This window comes from Anolis carolinensis, unplaced genomic scaffold (assembly GCF_035594765.1).
Source record: "Anolis carolinensis isolate JA03-04 unplaced genomic scaffold, rAnoCar3.1.pri scaffold_14, whole genome shotgun sequence".
NCBI lineage: Eukaryota > Metazoa > Chordata > Lepidosauria > Squamata > Dactyloidae > Anolis > Anolis carolinensis.
Genome location: NW_026943825.1, coordinates 11,735,276 through 11,756,784, shown reverse-complemented (window position 1 = coordinate 11,756,784; position 21,509 = coordinate 11,735,276). Strand labels below are relative to the sequence as shown.

Genomic DNA, 21,509 nt, shown 5'->3' with positions numbered 1-21,509 from the left:
CTGAAGTGGATTATATGGTCGTGCGGAGTCAAGATAATCCAGTGCAAAGCAGATAATATAAGATTCTAAATGGGTTATATAGCTGTGTGGAAGGGCCTTGAGTCTACACTGCCATATAATCCAGTGCAAATTAGATAATCTGTGGAAGAAGCCTCAGTGAGGCCTAACTGTGCCTGTCCCCTAACTGAACCCTGGCTGTCCCTTGGTTGCTAGGCAACCAAGTGGGCAGAGATTAGCCCTCTAAACTGGCAGCAATTGGATAAAAAAAATTATTGCTCTCCCTCTAATTAGGACTTTATTTTTCTTTTCTTTTTGTTGTATCAACCTTGAGGCGTGGATGATGGGTTGTGTTGTCAAATTTCGAGGTTGGGGGGCCTGTACTTTTGTTGTTTTGTGAGTCGCCGTGATGCCATCACTCTTTTATATATATATAGTTAGATGTCACAGCAAACAAGATAGACATGCTGGATTTCATATCACAAAATCACAAGTCGAACACTTCCCAAGTGTCTAGGACTGTGTGATGTATTTTCGGATGATGCGCGCAGATCCCAGTAGGGTGGCCTTTTGCAGTTGGCAGATCGTGATTTTGTCAATGTCTATTGTTTCCAAATGGCAGCTGAGATCTTTTGGAACGGCCTTGGCCTCAACTGCCTTTGTCCTGATGTCTTGCTCCTGGGCTGCAAGGATCAGGCCTTCTGTCTCCTTCTTCAGGATCCCATTCGTGAGCCAGAGCCAGGTCTTCTCCTGATCAGCTTTTCCTTCAATTTTGTCAAGGAACGTTTGGGAGGCACTACTCTCCCAGACTCAGCTTAGAGTCCCAGAGTAGCTACTGTACTTAATATATTATTATTATTATTATTATTATTATTATTATTATTATTATTATTAATATTATTATTAAGACCCATTGGCTCACATCAGATGTAATGGGGAAGGACTACTCTCTCAGAGTCAGTTTAGAGTCCCAGAGTAGCTATTATTATTATTATTATTATTATTATTATGAAGACCAATTGGCTCACATCAGATGTAGTAGGGAGGCACTACTCTCCCAGACTCAGCTTAGGGTCCCAGAGTAGCTATTGTTACAGATATAGATATATTATTATTAATAATATTACTAAGACCCATTGGCTCACATCAGATGTAATGGGGAGGCACTCCTCTCCCAGACTCAGTTTAGAGTCCCAGAGTAGCCATCGTTATTAATATTAATGATATTATTAACACCCATTGGTACACATGGGGAAGCAGTGCTCTGTCAGTACCTGCTTATTGTTACGGAGCCGAAACGAAAGGACAACGAAAGCAAGCACAACGACTCTGCGGCTTTCATTTCCGTCTCGCCTCTCGTTTCCTACGAAAATGTTGTCATTCATTTCGTGTAGACAAAAGGTCAGAACGAAACGATAGCACGAAGGAAAACGATGGGAAAATTTGTGCGCACATCTCTAGATAATAGAAAACCATGTCCTCACTGCAAAAGAACATGCGGGTCAAGAATAGGGCTCTACAGTCATCTATGTGCCCACCGCCAAGACAATTGTCCAATTGTGTCCGACTCTGGGGGTTGGTGCCCATCTCCATATCTAAGCCGAAGAGCCAGCGTTGTCCGTAGACACCTCCAAGGTCATGTGCCCACTGGCATGACTGCATGGAGTGCTGTGACCTTACTGCCGGAGCAGTACCTATTGATCTACTCACATTTGCATGTTTTCAAACTGCTGGCCACATGACCTGGAGGTGTCTATGGATAACGCCGGCTCTTCGGCTTAGAAATGGAGATGAGCACCGACCCATAGAGTCGGTCACGACTGGACTTAACGTCAGGGGAAACCTTTACCTTTACCTAGGTTAGCAGCAGGCGCTCACTCCGCTCCCTGGATTCAAACCTGTGACCTTTCGGTCTGCAATTTCAGCAGCTCAGCAGTTTAACCCACTGCGCCACCAGGGGCTCAGTAATACATATAGATACCGTATATACTCAAATATAAGCCAACCCAAATATAAGCCGAGGAACCTAATTTTACCACAAAAAAACTGGGAAATCATTGACTCAAGTATAAGCCGAGAGTGGTAAATTTCAGAAATAAAAATAGATACCAATAAAATTACATTAATTGAGGCATCAGTAGGTTAAATGTTTTTGAATATTTACATCAAGCTCTAATTTAAGATAAGACTGTCCAACTCTGATTAAATCATTATTCTCATCTTCTTCAATGTCAATGTGCTTATGTATCCTTTTAATAATAATAGAGTAAAATTAAACATGTAAAAATAATAACAAATATAGGAAAATAATACAAGTAATAATAAATAGAGTAGAATAATAAATGTAATAATAATAATATCAGAGTGAAATAATAAATGTATTATTAATAATAATAATAAAAATAGAGTGCAATAAATGTGATAGTAGCAACAATAATACAGTACAATAATAAATGTGATAATAAAAAGGTAAAGGTTTCCCCTGACATTAAGTCCAGTCGTGACTGACTCTGGGGCTTGGTGCTCATCTCCATTTCTAAGCCCAAGAGCCGGCGTTGTCCGTAGACACCTCCAAGGTCATGTGGCCACAGGCATGACTGCATGGAGTGATGTTACCTTCCCGCCAGAGCGGTACCTATTGATCTACTCACATTGGCATGTTTTTGAACTGCTAGGTTGGTAGGAGATGGGGCTAACAGCGGGCGCTCAAGCCGCTCCCGGGATTTGAACCTGGCACCTTTCAGTCTGCAAGTTTAGCAGCTCAGCGCTTTAACACACTGCGCCACCGGGGCTCCAAATGTAATAATAATAGAGTAAAATAATAAATGTAATAATAAAAAGGTAAAGGTTTTCCCCTGACATTAAGTCCAGTCGTGACCGACTCTGGGGCTTGGTGCCCATCTTCATTTCTAAGCCCAAGAGCCGGCGTTGTCCATAGACACCTCCAAGGTCATGTGGCCACAGGCATGACTGCATGGAGCGACGTTACCTTCCCGCCGGAGCGGTACCTATTGATCTACTCACATTGGCATGTTTTCGAACTGCTAGGTTGGTAGGAGCTGGGGCTAACAGCGGGCGCTCAAGCCGCTCCCGGGATTTGAACCTGGCACCTTTTGGTCTGCAAGTTCAGCAGCTCAGCGCTTTAACACACTGCGCCACCGGGGCTCCAAATGTAATAATAATAGAGTAAAATAATAAATGTAATAATACCAATAATAATAGGAAAAAATAATAAATGTAATAATACCAATAATAATACAGAAAAATAATAAATGTACCACATATTCTCGAGTATAAGCTGACCCAAATATAAGCCAACCAGGTCCCTCACCTGAGTATAAGCCGAGGGGGGGGGGCTTTAATCAGTCTTAAAAAAGGGCTGAAAAACTAGGCTTATACTCGAGTATATACAGTAACTAGCTGTGCCCGGCCACGCGTTGCTGTGGCGTTGTCTGGTGGTGTTGGTGAGAAATTGTTGAGGTATTGTTGAGGTAGTGGTGGTATTGAATGTCTGTTGTATGGTTGTCTTTATGTTTAGTAAGCATTTGGTTGTTTGTGTACTGTGAAAGTGGTGAGGGTAGAGGGGGTCTATGTCCCTGTGTAGTATTGTATAGTATTTATACGTTGTCCATGTGTTGTGAATGCTTGGATTGTGTCCTGCTGCATAGTAGAAAGGGTTGGGCTGGATGGCCCTTTGGGGTCTCTCCAAACTCTTGGATTATATGCTTCTATTATTATTATCATCGTCGTCATTATCTTCATCATCATTATGTAGAGGCTGGATGGCCATCTGTCAGGAGTGCTTGGAGTGTGCCCTCCTGCATGGTAGAAGGAAGTTGATCTGGATGATCCTTAGGGGTCACTCCAAACCTTAGGATTGTATGATGATGTTATTATTTTTATTATCATTAGTATTAGTATTGAGAGGCTGGGTGGCTATCTGTTGGGAGTGCTTGGCTTGTGTCCTGCATGGCAGAATTGGGTTGGGCTGGATGGCCTTTAGGGGTGTCTCCTAACTGTCTGATGCTATGATTCGATGTGTATTATTATTGTGCAGATATTGGATGGCCATCTGTCAGGAGTGATTGGATTGTGTCCTCCTGCATGACATAAGGAAGTTGAACTGGATGATCCTTAGGGGTATCTGCTAACCTTAGGGCGGAACTTAGCCTTGTAACTGGCCGCAATTGGATAAAAACAATTATTCATCTCTCCCTAATTAGGACTTTATTTTTCTTTTCTTTTTGTTGTATCAACCTAGAGGCGTGAATGATGGGTTGTGTTGTCAAATTTCGAGGTTGGGGGGCCTGTAGTTTTGTTGTTTTGTCCGCTGCCCTGATGCCATCACTCTTTTATATACAGTAGAGTCTCACTTATCCAACATAAACGGGCCGACAGAACGTTGGATAAGTGAATATGTTGGATAATAAGGAGGGATTAAGGAAAAGCCTAGTAAACATCAAATTAGGTTATTATTTTACAAATTAAGCACCAAAGCATCATGTTTAACAACAAATTTGACAGAAAAAGTAGTTAAATACACAGTAAGGCTATGTAGTAATTACTGTATTTACGAATTTAGCACCAAAATATCACCATGTATTGCAAACATTGATTACAAAATTGCGTTGGATAATCCAGAATGTTGGATAAGCGAGACTCTACTGTATATAGATACCCTGTTTCCCCTAAAATAAGACATCCCCAAAAAATAAGACCTAGTAGAGGTTTTGCTGAATTGCTAAATATAAGGCCTCCCCCGAAAGTAAGACCTAGCAAAGCTTTTGTTTGGAAGCATGCCCATCGAACAGAACACTAGAGCATGCAGGATCGCTAAATGTAAGTACCATAGAGTGTTGTACATGGAAATATTGGTAGTAACAAGAAATTCTTGATAGGATTCACAGTTTGTCTGGTTATGCTGGTTTGTGATAACAACTACTGTATGGTATATAATAAATGTTCATTTTTTTGTTCAACAATAAATGTGAATTCTTCTTCATGGAAAAATAAGACATCCCCTGAAAATAAGACCTAGCGCATCTTTGGGAGCAAAAATTAATATAAGACACTGTCTTATTTTTGGGGAAACACGGTAGATAATAGAAATGGATGTCGTCACTGCGGAAGAACACGAGGGTCAAGAATAGGACTCCACGGCCACCTACAGACCCACCGCCAAGACACTACACTTGGAAGGGCATCATATTCGGACAGTGAGGGATCTTCTAAGTACCGTAAGAATTGGGTCAGACTGGATGGCCTCTTGGTGCCTCTTCCAATTCAAGGCATATGTGCAACCCAAACCAGAAAGGCCTATTTTTCCTTGTTCGAAAGAGAGGAGAGATTCCCCAAACGTGGGGGTCCCGCTGTGCCAGAGCGGAGCCGGCTTTTGCCGCAGTGCGCAGAGTGTCACCTCGAAAGACCCCAGCCGCACATCCGCCCCCGCATGTTCCTCCTCGTTCCCAGACCCACAGCTAAAAGGGGGGGGGGGAAAAGGGCAAAGACGCCCCCTCCTTGGTTTCCCTTTGACAGGGAGGATTTTAATTCTGCTTAAGCGCTTTCGCCACAGTGGGTCGGGCGCCGATGTGGAGTGCAGAGATAAGCCGGGCCGCACAGTGATGCGCAGCGAAGCCTGACACGTCGCCGCCGTCGTCGTTGCGCCTGAGCAAAGCGAGAGGGATGAGTCACCACCTGTCGTGGGCAGCAGCCACGCTTTTGCCGCCAGCGAGAATCAGGACGGGGAGAAAACGAGACACACGTCCGCGCACAGGCCCACACGTCGGGGAAATCAAGGCACTTCTCCAAACGCACAGCTGGGCCTTTTGTTCGGGCCCGAAACCCTTCTAAAAATACGATGGCGCGAGGAGGAAGGACCTCTGCGCACGCCGAAGGGGAGACCGAGGCCTAAAGATGGAGGGCATCTAGTCCAACCCGTAGATGAAAAGATAGAATCATAGGGTCTTTGGAGTTGGAATGGGCCCTGGGGGCATCTTATTCGACCCAAAGGAAAACACTGAATTAGAACAGAAAGGGATCCTCAGAGGACATCTAGTCCAACCCACAGAAGATTGAGAGAGGAGGATAGGGCTCCTACAAGCAAATTTATGCCATATTTATTCTTATGTTATTGCTGCTGTATTATTATTATTACAGTAGAGCAGGGGTCCCCAAACTTTTTAAACAGGGGGCCAGTTCACGATCCTTCGGACCGTTGGAGGGCCGGACTATAGTTGGTCACTGAGCAATAAAATAATAATAATAATAATAATAACAACAACAACAACAACAATAAAAAAGAGGGTTGGAAGAGACCTTTGGCCCATTGAGTCGAATCCCCTTCTGCCTTTGTGCACCGAAAGCACAAGCAAAGCACCCCTGATGGATGACTACCCAACCTCAATGTTAATAGTAATCTATATATATAAAAGAGTGATGGCATCACGGCAGCGGACAAAACAACAAAAGTAAACACCCCACAACCTCGAAAATTGACAGCACAACCCCTCATCCATGCCTCTAGGTTGATACAACAAAAAGAAAAGAAAAATAAAGTCCTAATTAGAGGGAGAAGAATAATTGTTTTTATCCAATTACTGCCAGTTAGAAGGCTAAGCTCTGTTCACTTGGTCCCCTAGCAACCCACTCAGCCCAGGGGACCCTTTACCTTAACTACCACCAATTCCTCAATACTTTATTTCCCATACTACCAGACTTCGCCACAGCAACGCGTGGCCGGGCACAGCTAGTAATAATAATAATAAAATAAGATTGAACTTCAAAGACTCTGGCAGAAACCAGTGCAGGTGGTCCCAGTGGTGATGGGCACACTGGGTGCCGTGCCAAAAGATCTCAGCCAGCATTAGGAAACAAGAGACATTGACAAAATTATGATCTGCCAACTGCAAAAGGCCACCCTACTGGGATCTGCATGCATCATCCGAAAATACATCACACAGTCCTAGACACTTGGGAAGTGTTTGACTTGTGATTTTGTGATATGAAATCCAGCATATCTATCTTGTTTGCTGTGTCATAATAAAATAATAATAAAGAGGGTTGAAAGAGACCCCTTGGGACATTTAGTCCAACCCCCATCTGCCTCTGTGCACCAAAAGCACAAGCAAAGCATCCCTGACATATGGCCATCCAGCCTCAATGTTAATAATAATAATAATAATAATAATAATAATAATAATAATAATAATAATAATAATAATAATGATTGTAAGAGAAGAAGTGACCCCTTGGGTCATTTAGCCCAACCCCCTTCTGCCCATGTGCCGTGGGAGCCGGATAAATGGCTTTGACGGGCCGCATCCGGCCCCCGGGCCTTCGTTTGGGGACCCCTGCAGTAGAGTCTCACTCATCCAAGCCTCACTTATCCAAGTTTCTGGATTATCCAAGCCATTTTTTTAGTCAATCTATATATATAAAAAAGTGATGGCATCACGGCGACCCACAAAACAACAAAACTACAGGCCCCCCAACCTCGAAATATGACAACACAACCCATCATCCACGCCTCTAGGTTGATACAACAAAAAGAAAAGAAAAATAAAGTCCTAATTAGAGAGAGAGAGGAATAATTGCTTTTATCCAATTGCTGCCAGTTAGAAGGCTAAGCTCCTCCAACTTGGTCTCCTAGCAACCCAATAAAAAAAATAAAAAACACTAAAAATTAATACAATAAAATACTATAATAACAGAAAGTAACTAAAAATAATACAAGAAAATAATAAAATATAATAAATAAAAATATAACTTACAATAAAATTAATTTAAAAATGCAAATAAAGTCAAATAAAAATTACACAACAATTTTTAACCAATACCACCACCACTTTGCCACAGCAACGCGTGGCCAGGCACAGCTAGTGTTTTAATATATTGTGATATTTTGGTGCTAAATTCGTGAATACAGTAATAACAACATAACATTACTGCGTATTGAACTGCTTTTTCTTTCAAATTTGTTGCAAAACATGATGTTTTGGTGCTTAGTTTGTAAAATTATAACCTAATTTGACGTTTAATAGGCTTTTCCTTAATCCCTCCTTATTATCCAAGATATTCGCTTATCCAAGCTTCTGCCGCCCCGTTTAGCTTAGATAAGTGAGACTCTACTGTATTAGCTTTAAACTAGGAGCCTCCGGTGGCCTAGGGGATAAAAGCCTCATGACTTGAAGGTTGGGTTGCTGACCTGAAGGCTGCCAGGTTCGAATCCAACCAGGGGAGAGAGCGGATGAGCTCCTTCTATCAGCTCCAGCTCCATGCGGGGACATGAGAGAAGCCTCCCACAAGGATGGTAAAGACATCAAAACATCCGGGCGTCCCCTGGGCAATGTCCTTGCAGACGGCCAATTCTCTCACTCCAGAAGCAACTCCGGTTGCTCCTGACACGAAAAAAAAAAAGCTTTAAACTGCTTGTGTCTCCTTCTCTTAAGGCTTCTGAACGAAAGCTTATGAAATAACATACAAAATAAATGTTGCATCATCATCATCATTCTTATTATTCTTCTTATTATTATTGCTTTAAACCATTCATGGTAGTAATAATAATAATAATAATAATAATAATAATAATAATAATAATATTATAATTATTATTTTAATATATAATATAATAATTATTATATTATTATTATTATTATTATAAGTGAAGAACCTGCTTTGATTGAAGTCAAAAATCAGAAACTCCTCAAAGCACAGCAGACAAAAAAACAGTACAAGAAAACCACACTACAAACTAGAGCTGACAGCTGGCACAACAAAACATTGCATGGAAAGTTCCTTGACAAAATTGAAGGAAAAGCTGATAAGGAGAAGACCTGGCTCTGGCTCACGAATGGGACCCTGAAGAAGGAGACAGAAGGCCTGATCCTTGCAGCCCAGGAGCAAGACATCAGGACAAAGGCAATTCAGGCCAAGATCGAAAAATCAGCTGATGACCCAAAATGCAGACTGTGCAAGGAAACCGACGAAACCATGGATCATATCCTCAGCTGCTGTAAGAAAATCGCACAGACAGACTACAAACAGAGGCACAACCATGTGGCCCAAATGATCCATTGGAACTTATGCCTCAAGTACTACCTCCCAGCAGCAAAGAACTGCTGGGATCACAAACCTGGAACTCAACAAAAAAGCTCCTGTTTTGTAGCAGATTTCCTTTGAAGCGGGTAAGGTGGTCAGCCTTTGTGATATTATACGTTTTTTCAGGAGGAGATGATTTAGAGCATCTATGAAAACAGCTCCTGTTGTCTGTTGTCTTTCAAACCCATCTTCAAAATTCCCTGCTTGGGTGGTGATGGCATGATCGTCAGCATAGATGAAACTCTATCTGTTCAGAATCATTCAAAACAGCCATTGAAATGATCATTAAATGAGCCATTAGGAAGAAACTGTTTGAGGTCTTGATTCCTGGGTTTGAAACCCAACACACTCTCAGCCCTTTATTAACAACAAACCCCAATTATAACCTTCTGCGGCTGATGGTTATCAATAAAAAAAGGCCTAGGAGAAGCACACAAAGGATTCTGAGGTTGGAGAATGTGAGTTTTTATCCAGGGCTGCCTAGATTCGGCGCTGGGGACGCCCCATTTGTTCCCTTTCCAAGAGGCCGTGGGTGTGCGGAGCTCATTATCGCGGTTCCCAGCTCCCCTTTGGGGTTTTTCTAGGGCTTCAAAGAGGAAAAGCGAGCAGGAAAATACAATTCAGTGCGGCATACGTAAAGCCCAGCCCTTGTGCGAAGGTTAATTTGGGGTTATGAGGGAAATATGCTCCTTCTTTTTCTTTGAGAAAGGGAAACCGCTCCACAGAGAAAGGGCTTCCCTTTGGTTACGTGTTTCATCTATCTATCTATCTATCTATCTATCTATCTATCTATCTATCTATCTATCTATCTATAAAAGGGTAATGGAATCACGGCACCAGACAAAACAACTAAACTAAATGCCCCACAACCTCGAATATTGACAGCACAACCTCTCACCCACGCCTCTACGTTCATACAACAAAAAGAAAAGAAAAATTAAGTCCTAGCCACAGCAACGCGTGGCCGGACACAGCTAGTATATATATAAAAGGAGAATGGCATCGCTCCACCAGGCAAAACAACAAAACTAAAGGCTCCCCAACCTCAAAAATTGACAGCAGAACCCATCATCCACGTTTCTACGTTCATACAACAAAACTAGACATCCCCAACCTCCATGGGGCCTAAAAACCCCCAAAAACTGGAACGCCCCATCTGCGCCTGCGCTAAAGGCCAGCACGAGCGCAGAAAGCACAACCCTACCCCTCCCTTCAACGGCGCAATCCATTTCCCGCCACAGACACCACTGACATCTTCCAAAAACTGCCGCTTCTGAGGAGGACCAAGATAGGGAAAAGGGACTAAAACGGAAGGCCATATCCCCTCACAAACTACCTATCGACAACAAACTTTTCTACCCCCCTCCCCGCCAGCGGAGCCACCAGCACTCCCCTTACCTTCTCGCTTTTCGACTCCAAAACTTCCACCACCACCACCCCCCTGCAAAGCTACCAGCACTCCTCAACTGAATACACATGTCCAGTGTGGAATACATCTCACTACGTTAAAACAGTGGATGTGGCTCTTAATGAGACATGACACATTATCACAGGATGTCTATGCCCCACACCTGGAGAAATTATACTGCTTGGCCAGTATTGCACTACATGACATCCGTTGGGAAGTGTCAGCCAGCAATGAAAGGTCCAAGGCAGTGACATCTCCAGCCCATCCTCTGTTCGGATATCACAACAAAGCCTTAAATCAAGAAAAGGTTTTCTAAGATCTACAGCAGTGGTTCTCAACCTGTGAGTCCCCAGGTGTTTAGACCTATAACTCCCAGAAATCCCAGCCAGTTTACCAGCTGTTAGGATTTCTGGGAGTTGAAATCCAAAACATCTGGGGACTCACAGGTTGGGAACCAGTGATCTAAAGAGATACTTGCAGGAACACCTCAGCAAGCGAGAGTCCAAAAGTAGCAGGCTAAAACCCAGAACCTCAATCAGTGGATGATACTGGATGAGAAACTCCCTCCTGGGCACAGAGAAGACTGGGCGACTTGGAAGGCGCTGAACGCCATGAGATGCAGAACCAATGTTAGGAAATGGGGCCACAAAGTGGAGTCCACGACATGCGAATGTGGAGAAGAGCAAACCACAGACCACGGACTACAATGCAGTCTGAGCCCTGCCAAATGCACAATCGAGGACCTTCTCACAGTGACACCAGAAGCACTCCAAGTGGCCAGTTTCTGGTCAAAGGACATTTAGTATCATGCCAAGTTTTGAACTTTGTTTTTGTTTTTAAATACATTATAACTGTATCCTCAATTTGCTTCAGACACAATAAATAAACATCCCTTGATTATCATTGAACATTGGGAAGAACTTCCTCACTGTGCAAGCTGTTCAGCAGTGGAACTCTCTACCCCAGAGTGTGGTGGAGGCTTTTAAGCAGAGGCTGGATGGCCATCTGTCGGGGGTGCTTTGAATGTGAATTTCCTGCTTCTTGACAGAATAGGGTTGGACTGGATGGCCCACCAGGTCTGTTCCAACTCTATGATTCTATAGTTGGGCAAAAAATTATTGTTGGTGTTGTTGTCATTTTATTATTATTATTATTATTATTATTATTATTATTATTATTATTATTATTATTATATTATTGAGGTCCTGATAGCGGCTGATAACAACAGGAAAAACTCAGCCGCTATCGGGACGTCAAGATTGAACTTCAAAGACTCTGGCAGAAACCAGTGCAGGTGGTCCCGGTGGTGATGGGCACATTGGGTGCTGTGCCAAAAGATCTCAGCCGGCATTTGGAAACAACAGACATTGACAAAATCACGATCTGCCAACTGCAAAAGGCCACCCGACTGGGATCTGCAAGCATCATCCGAAAACACATCACACAGTCCTAGACACTTGGGAAGTGTTCGACTTGTGATTTTGTGATACGAAATCCAGTATATCTATCTTGTTTGCTGTGTCATAATAAAATAACAACAATAATCTGGCACAAGCCAGTAAAAGTGGTCCCAGTGGTGACTGACAGCAGAGGCACTCCAAGTGGCAAGCTTTTGGTCAAAGGACATTTATTATCATGCCAAGTTTTTAACTTTGTTTGTGTTTTTTAAATGCATTACAACTGCATTTATTTATTTATCGCTTCTGATACGATAAATAAATAAATCTATGCTGCAGAATTTATTTATTTATTTCCGATATTTCTACCCCACCCTTCTCCACTTTAACTGCCTTGGTTCAATGCTATTGGGTCATGGGAGCTTAGCTTTGCAAGGCTTTGAGAAAGAAGGGTGGAACATAAATACAGAAGAGTCTCACTTATCCAACATAAATGGGCCGGCAGAATGTTGGATAAGCAAATATGTTGGATAATAAGGAGGGATTAAGGAAAAGCCTATTAAACATCAAATTGGCTTATGATTTTACAAATTAAGCACCAAAACATCATGTTATACAACAAATTTGACAGAAAAAGTAGTTCAATACGCAGTAATGTTACTGTATTTACAAATTTAGCACCAAAATATCATGATATATTGAAAACATCGACTACAAAAATGTGTTGGATAATCCAGAACATTGGATAAGCGAGTGTTGGATAAGTGAGACTCTAGTGTATATATTTTTGTTATTTAAACTATATATATTGTGAAATTATGGTTTTTTTCTTGAAGTGACACACCACCCAAGTCATGTTAGGTTTTTTGGTGAATTTTGACACACCAAGTACAAAAGGTTGCCCATCATTGTGATGAGGAACTGAAAAATATGGATTTTTAGACAAGATCCTTGGAGAAGCGAGACCAACCACATGCATCCTGGACCCCTGCCCATCCTGGCTGGTGAGAGAAGCCGGTTTTGGCCGAGTGGGTGAAGGTGGTGGTGAATGCCTCCCTTCGGGAAGGCATATTTCCAGCGAGCCTCAAATTGGCTGTGATCAAACTGCTGTTGAAAAAGCCATCACTGGACCCCACTCAATTCGGAAACTTTCGGCCTATCTCCAATCTCCCCTACTTGGGCAAAGTTATGGAACGTGTGGTTGCCTCGCAACTCCAGGGATTCTTGGTTGACACTGATTTTCTAGATCCGGCAGAGTCTGGTTTCAGGCCGGGGCATGGTACCGAGACAGCCTTGGTCGCCTTAGTGGATGATCTACGCCAGGAACTGGACAGGGGGAGTGTGTCCCTGCTGGTTCTGCTGGACCTCTCAGCGGCCTTCGATACCGTCGATCATGGTATCCTTCTGGGACGCCTCGTGGGAATGGGACTTGGAGGTTCTGTTCTGCAGTGGCTCCACTCATTCCTGGAGGGTCGGTCCCAGATGGTGTCATTGGGGGACACCTGCTCGGCCCCACAACCTTTGTTTTGTGGGGTCCCGCAGGACTCTGTATTGTCCCCCATGTTGTTTAACATCTACATGAAGCCGCTGGGAGAGATCATCCGGAGTTTCGGGGTCCGGTGTCATCTGTATGCAGATGATGTCCAGCTCTGTCACTCCTTCCCACCTGTCACTAAGGAGGCTGTTCAGGTCCTGAACCGGTGCTTGGCCGCTGTGTCAGACTGGATGAGGGCCAACAAATTGAAACTTAATCCAGACAAGACAGAGGTCCTCCTGGTCAGTCAGAAGGCCGAACAGGGCATAGGGTTACAGCCTGTGCTGGATGGGGTCACACTCCCCCTGAAGGCGCAGGTTCGCAGTCTGGGGGTGATCCTGGACTCATCGTTGAGCCTGGAGCCCCAAGTCTCGGCGGTGGCCAGGGGAGCCTTCGCACAATGAAAACTTGTGCGTCAGCTGCGACCGTACCTTGGGAAGCCAGACTTGGCCACGGTGGTCCACGCTCTTGTTACATCCCAACTAGATTACTGCAACGCACTCTACGTGGGGCTGCCTTTGAAGACTGTTCGGAAGCTTCAACTAGTCCAACGGGAGGCTGCCAGGCTGTTAACTGGAGCAACGTACAGGGAGCGTACTACTCCTCTGTTACGTCAGCTCCACTGGCTGCCGATCTGCTACCGAGCACAATTCAAAGTGCTGGCTTTAGCCTATAAAGCGCTAAATGGTTCTGGCCCAGCTTACCTGTCAGAACGTGTCTCCCGCTATGTCCCATCACGGAATTTGAGATCCTCCGGGGAGGCCCTGCTCTCGGTCCCGCCAGCCTCACAGGTGCGGTTGGCGGGGACGAGGGACAGGGCCTTTTCAGTGGTGGCCCCCCACCTATGGAACGCCCTCCCAAACGAAATTAGGGAAGCTCCCTCCCTCCTGTCCTTCCGAAAAAGAACAAAAACGTGGTTATGGGAGCAGGCATTTGAGCATGAGTAACAGCAGAATTGCAATATGAATATATGACTCATTGACAGACCCCCACCTGGACATGAAAAATGCACCTGAAATGTATATTTAGATGTATAATTATGCTGGTTTTTAATTTATATTTTAATTTTTATTGTAATTTTTAATCTTGGATGATTTTTAACTGTGTTTCCGATGTATATTGTAAGCTGCCCTGAGTCCCTTGATGGGTGAGAAGGGCGGGGTAGAAATGATGTAATAAATAAATAAATAAATAAATATATATATTGTATGCACATTAGAAGCAGTGAAATGTAGAAAAATCAGACTCTCTCTGTGTTAAATTTTAGGGATGCACAAGCTGGGAGAAGGGGGCCAGTTTTCTATACATTCCAGTGTGAATTGGTTCCTAGTACAGCTTGACAGGTCAAGAGTGGCCTCTTGATGGATCTCTCTTTTGGTGTCTGTGACTTACTATACGCTTTTAAGAGTACAGTAGAGCCTCACTTATCCAAGCCTCGCTTATCCAAGCCTCTGGATAATCCAAGCCATTTTTGTAGTCAATGTTTTCAATATATTGTGATATTTTGGTGCTAAATTCGTAAATACAATAATTACAGCATAACATTACTGTGTATTGAACTACTTTTTCTGTCAAATTTATTGTATAACATGAAGTTTTGGTGCGTAATTTGTAAAATCATAACCTAATTTGATGTTTAATAGGCTCTTCCTTAATCCCTCCTTATTATCCAAGTTATTTGCTTATCCAAGCTTCTGCCGGCCCGTTTAGCTTGGATAAGTGAGACTCCACTGTACTTAAGATAGGAAAATGCTGATTGTGCATATGTCCATGTATGTAAGCATGTGAAGTGACGTACTAATGACGAGGTGTATGTAGAAGCATGTTCTTTGTCTGAAAATGGATAAAAGGCAAGTCCACGCCTTGATCGTCTCTCTGGTTTTGCTTTTTGGAAGAGATTCCTCTTCCAGAGACTCAGCTGAAATAATAAACCAGTCTTTTTGGCCTCTCAGAAGGATCTCTCTTGCGTTATCTCTCCCTTCATCTACAACAATTGGAATAGAACATGACATGGTGACATGCTTCGGTGGTGCATTGGCGGAAAGTGAGCTGTGGCCCAAACGCCCGCCCAGCCTTTCCCGGGGACTTACCCAGCATGCCTTTGTTGGAGTCGGACAGGCACATGTCCTTCTCGGCGCTGGGCAGGACGAAGCCCACCACGAAGATCTCCACCCCGTCGGCCATGAGGGCCAGCCCCAGCACGAAGTAGAGCGTCCATTGGAAGCGCCCGTGGCCGCACTCCTGCAGGATGAGCTCGTACTGCTGGGCCAGCTCCTCCTTCTCCTTCTTCTTCTCTCCTTCCAGGTCCGCAAAGTCCCTGAACTCGCTCACCGCCTCCTGGTTGGCCGTCAAGGGCTCCCCGCCTTTCATGGAGTCGTTGCGAGGGATGCCCTGGTACTCGCCCTCGTAGATCTCGTCGTCCTCGTCGTGGCCTTCGGTGGCATCGCTGGAGGCGCCTTCGTCGTCCACCGAGGGTTCCCCACGGTAGTAGCCGTCCTGGGGCTGGTAGTCATTGTCGTCGTCGTCCTCCTCGAAGCGAGTGTAGGACCTCTTGGTGTACTCGTCCTGCATCCGGTCCACACCTTTGCCCACTTTCTTCGTGGCGTGCTTCTTCACCTCTTTGGCGATGTCCTTCGCCCCGCGGATGAAGGCGGTCCGGTCTTTGAAGCCTTCATCCATGGTGGACCGTCAAGGGACGTCTCGCTGTGGAAAGAAGCCTTCTCCTTGCTTGCTTCGGAGGGTCTGCCAGCCACTCTACTAAGCTAACGTGGACTTCCGGATTGCGGAGAAGGATCTCTTCTTTGAGGGCTTCGAGCCACAACCCCCATCCGTTTCCAGTCTCCGTCGGGGAAGCCAAAGTCTCCGAGAGGTGGGCGGTGCAGATATGGCCCTGCAGAGAATGACACAAAACAACCCCAGACATCATTACAAGCATTAAACCCCAAACATGGCATATAGGACAATTTGTATATGGGAGAGATTGTAAAATAGTAGAGACAAGAAAATAGTAGAGATCAAGAAAAGGTGGCGAGAATACATAGAAGATCTGTATAGGAAGGATAATAACACAGAGGACAGCTTTGACGGTGTGGTGAGTGAATTAGAACCAGACATTCTGAGGAGTGAGGTTGAATGGGCCTTAAGAAGCATTGCTAATAACAAGGCAGCAGGATATGACGGGATCCCAGTTGAACTGTTTAAAATCTTGAAAGATGATGCCGTCAAGGTGATGCATGCCATGTGCCAGCAAATATAGAAAACACAAATATGGCGTGGGATGGTCCATGAGGTCACGAAGAGTTGGAAGCGACTGAATGAATAAACAACAAGGCAGCAGGAGACGACGGGATCCCAGCTGAAGAGATCAAGCTGAAGAGATCAAGAGAAGGTGGCGAGACTATACAGAAGATCTGTATAGGAAGGATAATAATATCGAGGATAGCTTTGACGGTGTGGTGAGTGAATTAGAACCAGACATTCTGAGGAGTGAGGTTGAATGGGTCTTAAGAAGCATTGCTAACAACAAGGCAGCAGGAGACGACGGGATCCCAGCTGAGTTGTTTAAAAATTTTAAGACCACCAAACGCAGCATTGCCCAAACACGAATGAAAGAACATGAAAGGCACTGCAGACTGACTCAAGCAGAGAAATCAGCCATAGCAGAGCACGTGATGAACCAACCTGGACACAGAATATTATTTGAGAACACAGAAATACTGGACCACTCCAACAACTATCATGTCAGATTACATAGAGAAGCCATTGAAATTCACAAGCATGTGGACAACTTCAACAGAAAGGAGGAAACCATGAAAATGAACAAAATCTGGCTACCCGTATTAAAAAACTGAAAAATCAGAACAGTAAATAAGAAGCAACACTCTGAAACAGAGGAGTTCCAGATATGAATCAATCAGGGGCAGCTAACGACTCTGAACAAAGGATGCCCCCAGGTAGGAAGAAGCCAGGAGATGAAGCTATTCAAGGCTAATCAAGGTGAGCAATGGCAACGTTGACACTTGCCTCAAACAGACAAGAGTTCTTTCTCCCACCCTTGACATTATTCCACGGATCTATAAATCTATAAACCCCACTTGCCTAGTTTCCAACAGACTTCACAACCTCTGAGGATGCCTGCCATAGATGTAGGCGAAACGTCAGGAGAGAATGCTTCGGGAACATGGTCATACAGCCCAGAAAACTCACAGCAAGCCAAACTGAGTTAGAATTGTAGTTTCTTTAAAATCCCCTGAGAACACTTAATTAGCACTGAATGGCCTTGCAGGTTCAAAGCCTGGCTGCTTCCTGCCTGCAACATTCGCACTTGCCTCCAACAGACAAGAGTTCTTTCTTTCTCCCACCCTGGACATTATTCCATAGATATATATAAACCCCACCTGCCTAGTTTCCAACAGACCTCACCACCTCTGAGGATGCCTGCTACAGATGTGGGCAAAACGTCAGGAGAGAATGCTTCTGGCACATGGCCAGACAGCTCGGAAAACCCGTGAGGATGTCTCCTTCCAAGCACCTTGAATCCGTTCCTGGTGCCAATAGAGGCGTGTGTTAAAAAATCTCCAAGCGCCAGACAGATGGCGAGAGGAACCAAACGGCGAGGAAACAAATCAGGGGGCCATTAACGGCAATGAAAAGGCACCCGGTTCAGCTGGGGAGACATAAACATGCTCTCGTAGAGTTTTAATAGACTTGTTATTCATGAACTACTGCCGGGTGGCATCCAAGCCATGCCTCGTCCTTCTAATGTGTCTACCCGATATTCTTCCTTTCGGAAGAATAAACATTCCAAAATCTGGGGTGCCTCTTAGAATCCAAGTGCTGATTAAAACTTATTTTTTTTCTGTTGGCGGCACTGAAATTAGTCTGCTTCTTACAATCAATGGCATCATAGACTTGAAATACAGTGTATATCTAGACAACCTCATAAGACCATAGGTAAGCAAAGAGACCTCAGATGATCTCATAAGATCATAAGGAAAGGGACCCTCAAAGGCCATCTAGATAGTCTCATAAGACCATAGGTAAGCAAAGAGACCTCCAAAGACCATCTAGATGGTCTCATAAGACCATAAGTAAGCAAAGAGACCTTCAAAGGCCATCTAGATGGTCTCATAAGACCATAGGTAAGCAAAGAGACCTTCAAAGGCCATCTAGATGGTCTCATAAGACCATAAGTAAGCAAAGAGACCTTCAAAGGCCATCTAGATGGTCTCATAAGACCATAGGTAAGCAAAGAGACCTTCAAAGGCCATCTAGATGGTCTCATAAGACCATAAGTAAGCAAAGAGACCTTCAAAGGCCATCTAGATAGTCTCATAAGACCATAGGTAAGCAAAGAGACCTTCAAAGGCCATCTAGATGGTCTCATAAGACCATAAGTAAGCAAAGAGACCTTCAAAGGCCATCTAGATGGTCTCATAAGACCATAGGTAAGCAAAGAGACCTTCAAAGGCCATCTAGATGGTCTCATAAGACCATAAGTAAGCAAAGAGACCTTCAAAGGCCATCTAGATGGTCTCATAAGACCATAGGTAAGCAAAGAGACCTCCAAAGACCATCCAGATGGTCTCATAATACCATTGGTAAGCAAAGAGACCTTCAAAGACCATTTAGATGGTCTCATAACCATAGAGACCTCCAAAGACCATCTAGATGGTCTCATCAGACCATAGGTAAGGAAAGAGACCTCCAAAGGCCATCTAGATGGTCTCACAAAACCATAGGTAAACAAAGATACCTTCAAAGACCATTTAGGTGGTCTAATAAGCAAAGAGACCTCCAAAGACCATCTAGATTGTCTCATAAAACCATTGGTAAGCAAAGAAACCTCCAAAGACCATATAGATGGTCTCATAAGGCCATATGTAAGCAAAGAGACCTCCAAAGACCATCTAGAAGGTCTAATAAGAACATAGGTAAGGAAAGAGACCTCCAAAAGCCATTTAAATGGTCTCAAAAGGCCATAACTAAGCAAAGAGACCATTTAGACAATCTCATAAGACCATAGGTAAGGAAAGAGACCCTCAAAGGCCATCTAGACAGTCTCATAGGACCATAGGTAAGCAAAGAGACCTCCAAAGACCATCTAGGTGGTCTCATAAGGCCATAGCTAAGCAAAGAGACCTTCAAAGACCATCTAGACAACCTCATAAGACCATAGGTAAGCAAAGAGACCTCCAAAGACCATCTAGACAATCTCATTAGACCATAGGTAAGGAAAGGGACCCGCAGAGGCCATCTAGACGATCTCATAAGACCATAGGTAAGCAAAGAGACCTTCAAAGACCATCTAGATGGTCTCATAAGACCATAGGTAAGCAAAGAGACCTCCAAAGACCATCTAGAGGGTCTCATAAGAACATAGGTAAGGAAAGTGACCTCCAAAAGCCATCTAGATGGTTTCATAAGGCCGTAGCTAAGCAAAGAGACCTTCAAAGACCATCTAGACAATTTCATAAGACCATAGGTAAGGAAAGGGACCCTCAAAGGCCATCTAGACGGTCTCATAGGACCATAGGTAAGCAAAGAGACCTCCAAAGACCATCTAGATGATCTCATAAGACCATAGGTAAGGAAAGGGACCCTCAAAGGCCATCTAGACGGTCTCATAGGACCATAGGTAAGCAAAGAGACCTCCAAAGACCATCTAGATGATCTCATAAGACCATAGGTAAGGAAAGGGACCCTCAAAGGCCATCTAGACAGTCTCATAGGACCATAGGTAAGGAAAGTGACCTCCAAAAGCCATCTAGATATTCTCATAAGGCTGTAGCTAAGCAAAGAGACCTTCAAAGACCATCTAGACGATCTCATAAGACCATAGATAAGGAAAGAGACCTCCAAAGACTATCTAGATGGTCTCATGAGATCATAAGTAAGGGTAGGGGCCCTCAAAGGCCATCTTTATGATCTCATTAGGTCATCAGAAGACCATAGATAAGGAAAGGGACCCTCAAAGACCATCTAGATGGTTTCATAAGACCATAGGGGCCCCCAAAGGCCATCTAGATGGTCTCATAGGACCATAGGTTAGGAAAGTGACCTCCAAAAGCCATCTAGACTATCTCATAAGGCCATAAGTAAGCAAAGAGACCTCCATACACCACGTAGACTTTGGTCAACCCTAAGTCTAAAGTTTAGGACAGGGGCCAGGTAAATGACCTTGGAGGGCTCTTAAGTTTGGGGACCCCTGGTATATACAGTCATTCCTCCATATTTGTGCTTTTTGACATTTCCAGACTGAATGAGTTTCCAATTTGATTAGGAGAGATGCCGTCTCTAGGCATCTCCTTGTCCTCCAGTGTGACCCTACGGTCCATTTCCTCCGATCATGATGGAGGATTTCTAGAGAACACCTTTCTAGGAATCCAGTCCAATTCATAACAGCACATACATACATACATACACACATACATACATATGCACACCTCTATCTATCGATAGATGATATAAATAGATGATTGACAGATAGATAAACAGACAATGGATCAATGATTGACAGAGAGCATGGAAATATCATAGATATAGATGATAAAGATATATAGTCAGATAATGGATCAATGATAGATGATGATGATGATGATGATGATACAAGACAGATAATGGATCAATGATCGATAACTATAGACAGACAGACAATAGAGATGATAGATGATTTGTATATGGCTATAGTCAATGGATCAATGATTGACAGCGGGCTAAAGAAAGATAGAGATAGATAACAGATATATATGATAGACTATGTAGATATAGCCATATAAAGAATCAGTTATAGACAGATAATGGATTGATGATTGATAGATAGCGATAGATATACTGATAGATAGATAGATAGATAGATAGACTGATAGATATAGATAGATAGATAGATAGATAGATAGATAGATAGATAGATAGACTAATAGATAGATATGATAGCAATAGATATGATTATTGATAGCTATAAACCGATAATGGATCACTCATAGACAGATAATGGATTGATGATTGATAGCTATAGACAGAGAGATAGATATTGATAGAGATGATAGCTATAGATTATTGATAGATACCTATAACC

At 43.6% G+C, this 21,509-nt stretch overlaps 1 protein-coding gene across 12 annotated transcripts in view; it reads right to left on the bottom strand.

Annotated features, from left to right (window-relative positions):
* Positions 1–21,509, bottom strand: part of sv2a (synaptic vesicle glycoprotein 2A) — a 114,674-nt gene that overhangs the window by 80,568 nt on the left and 12,597 nt on the right. For all 12 annotated transcript variants that reach the window (XR_010001242.1, XR_010001246.1, XR_010001244.1 and 9 more), the window contains exon 2: positions 15,523–16,322. Coding sequence is in view for 1 of the 12 variants with exons in the window: in XM_062964952.1 (XP_062821022.1) it covers positions 15,523–16,111 (589 nt within the window). In the remaining 11 variants the exon portion in view is untranslated. The remainder of the gene's footprint in view (positions 1–15,522; positions 16,323–21,509) is intronic.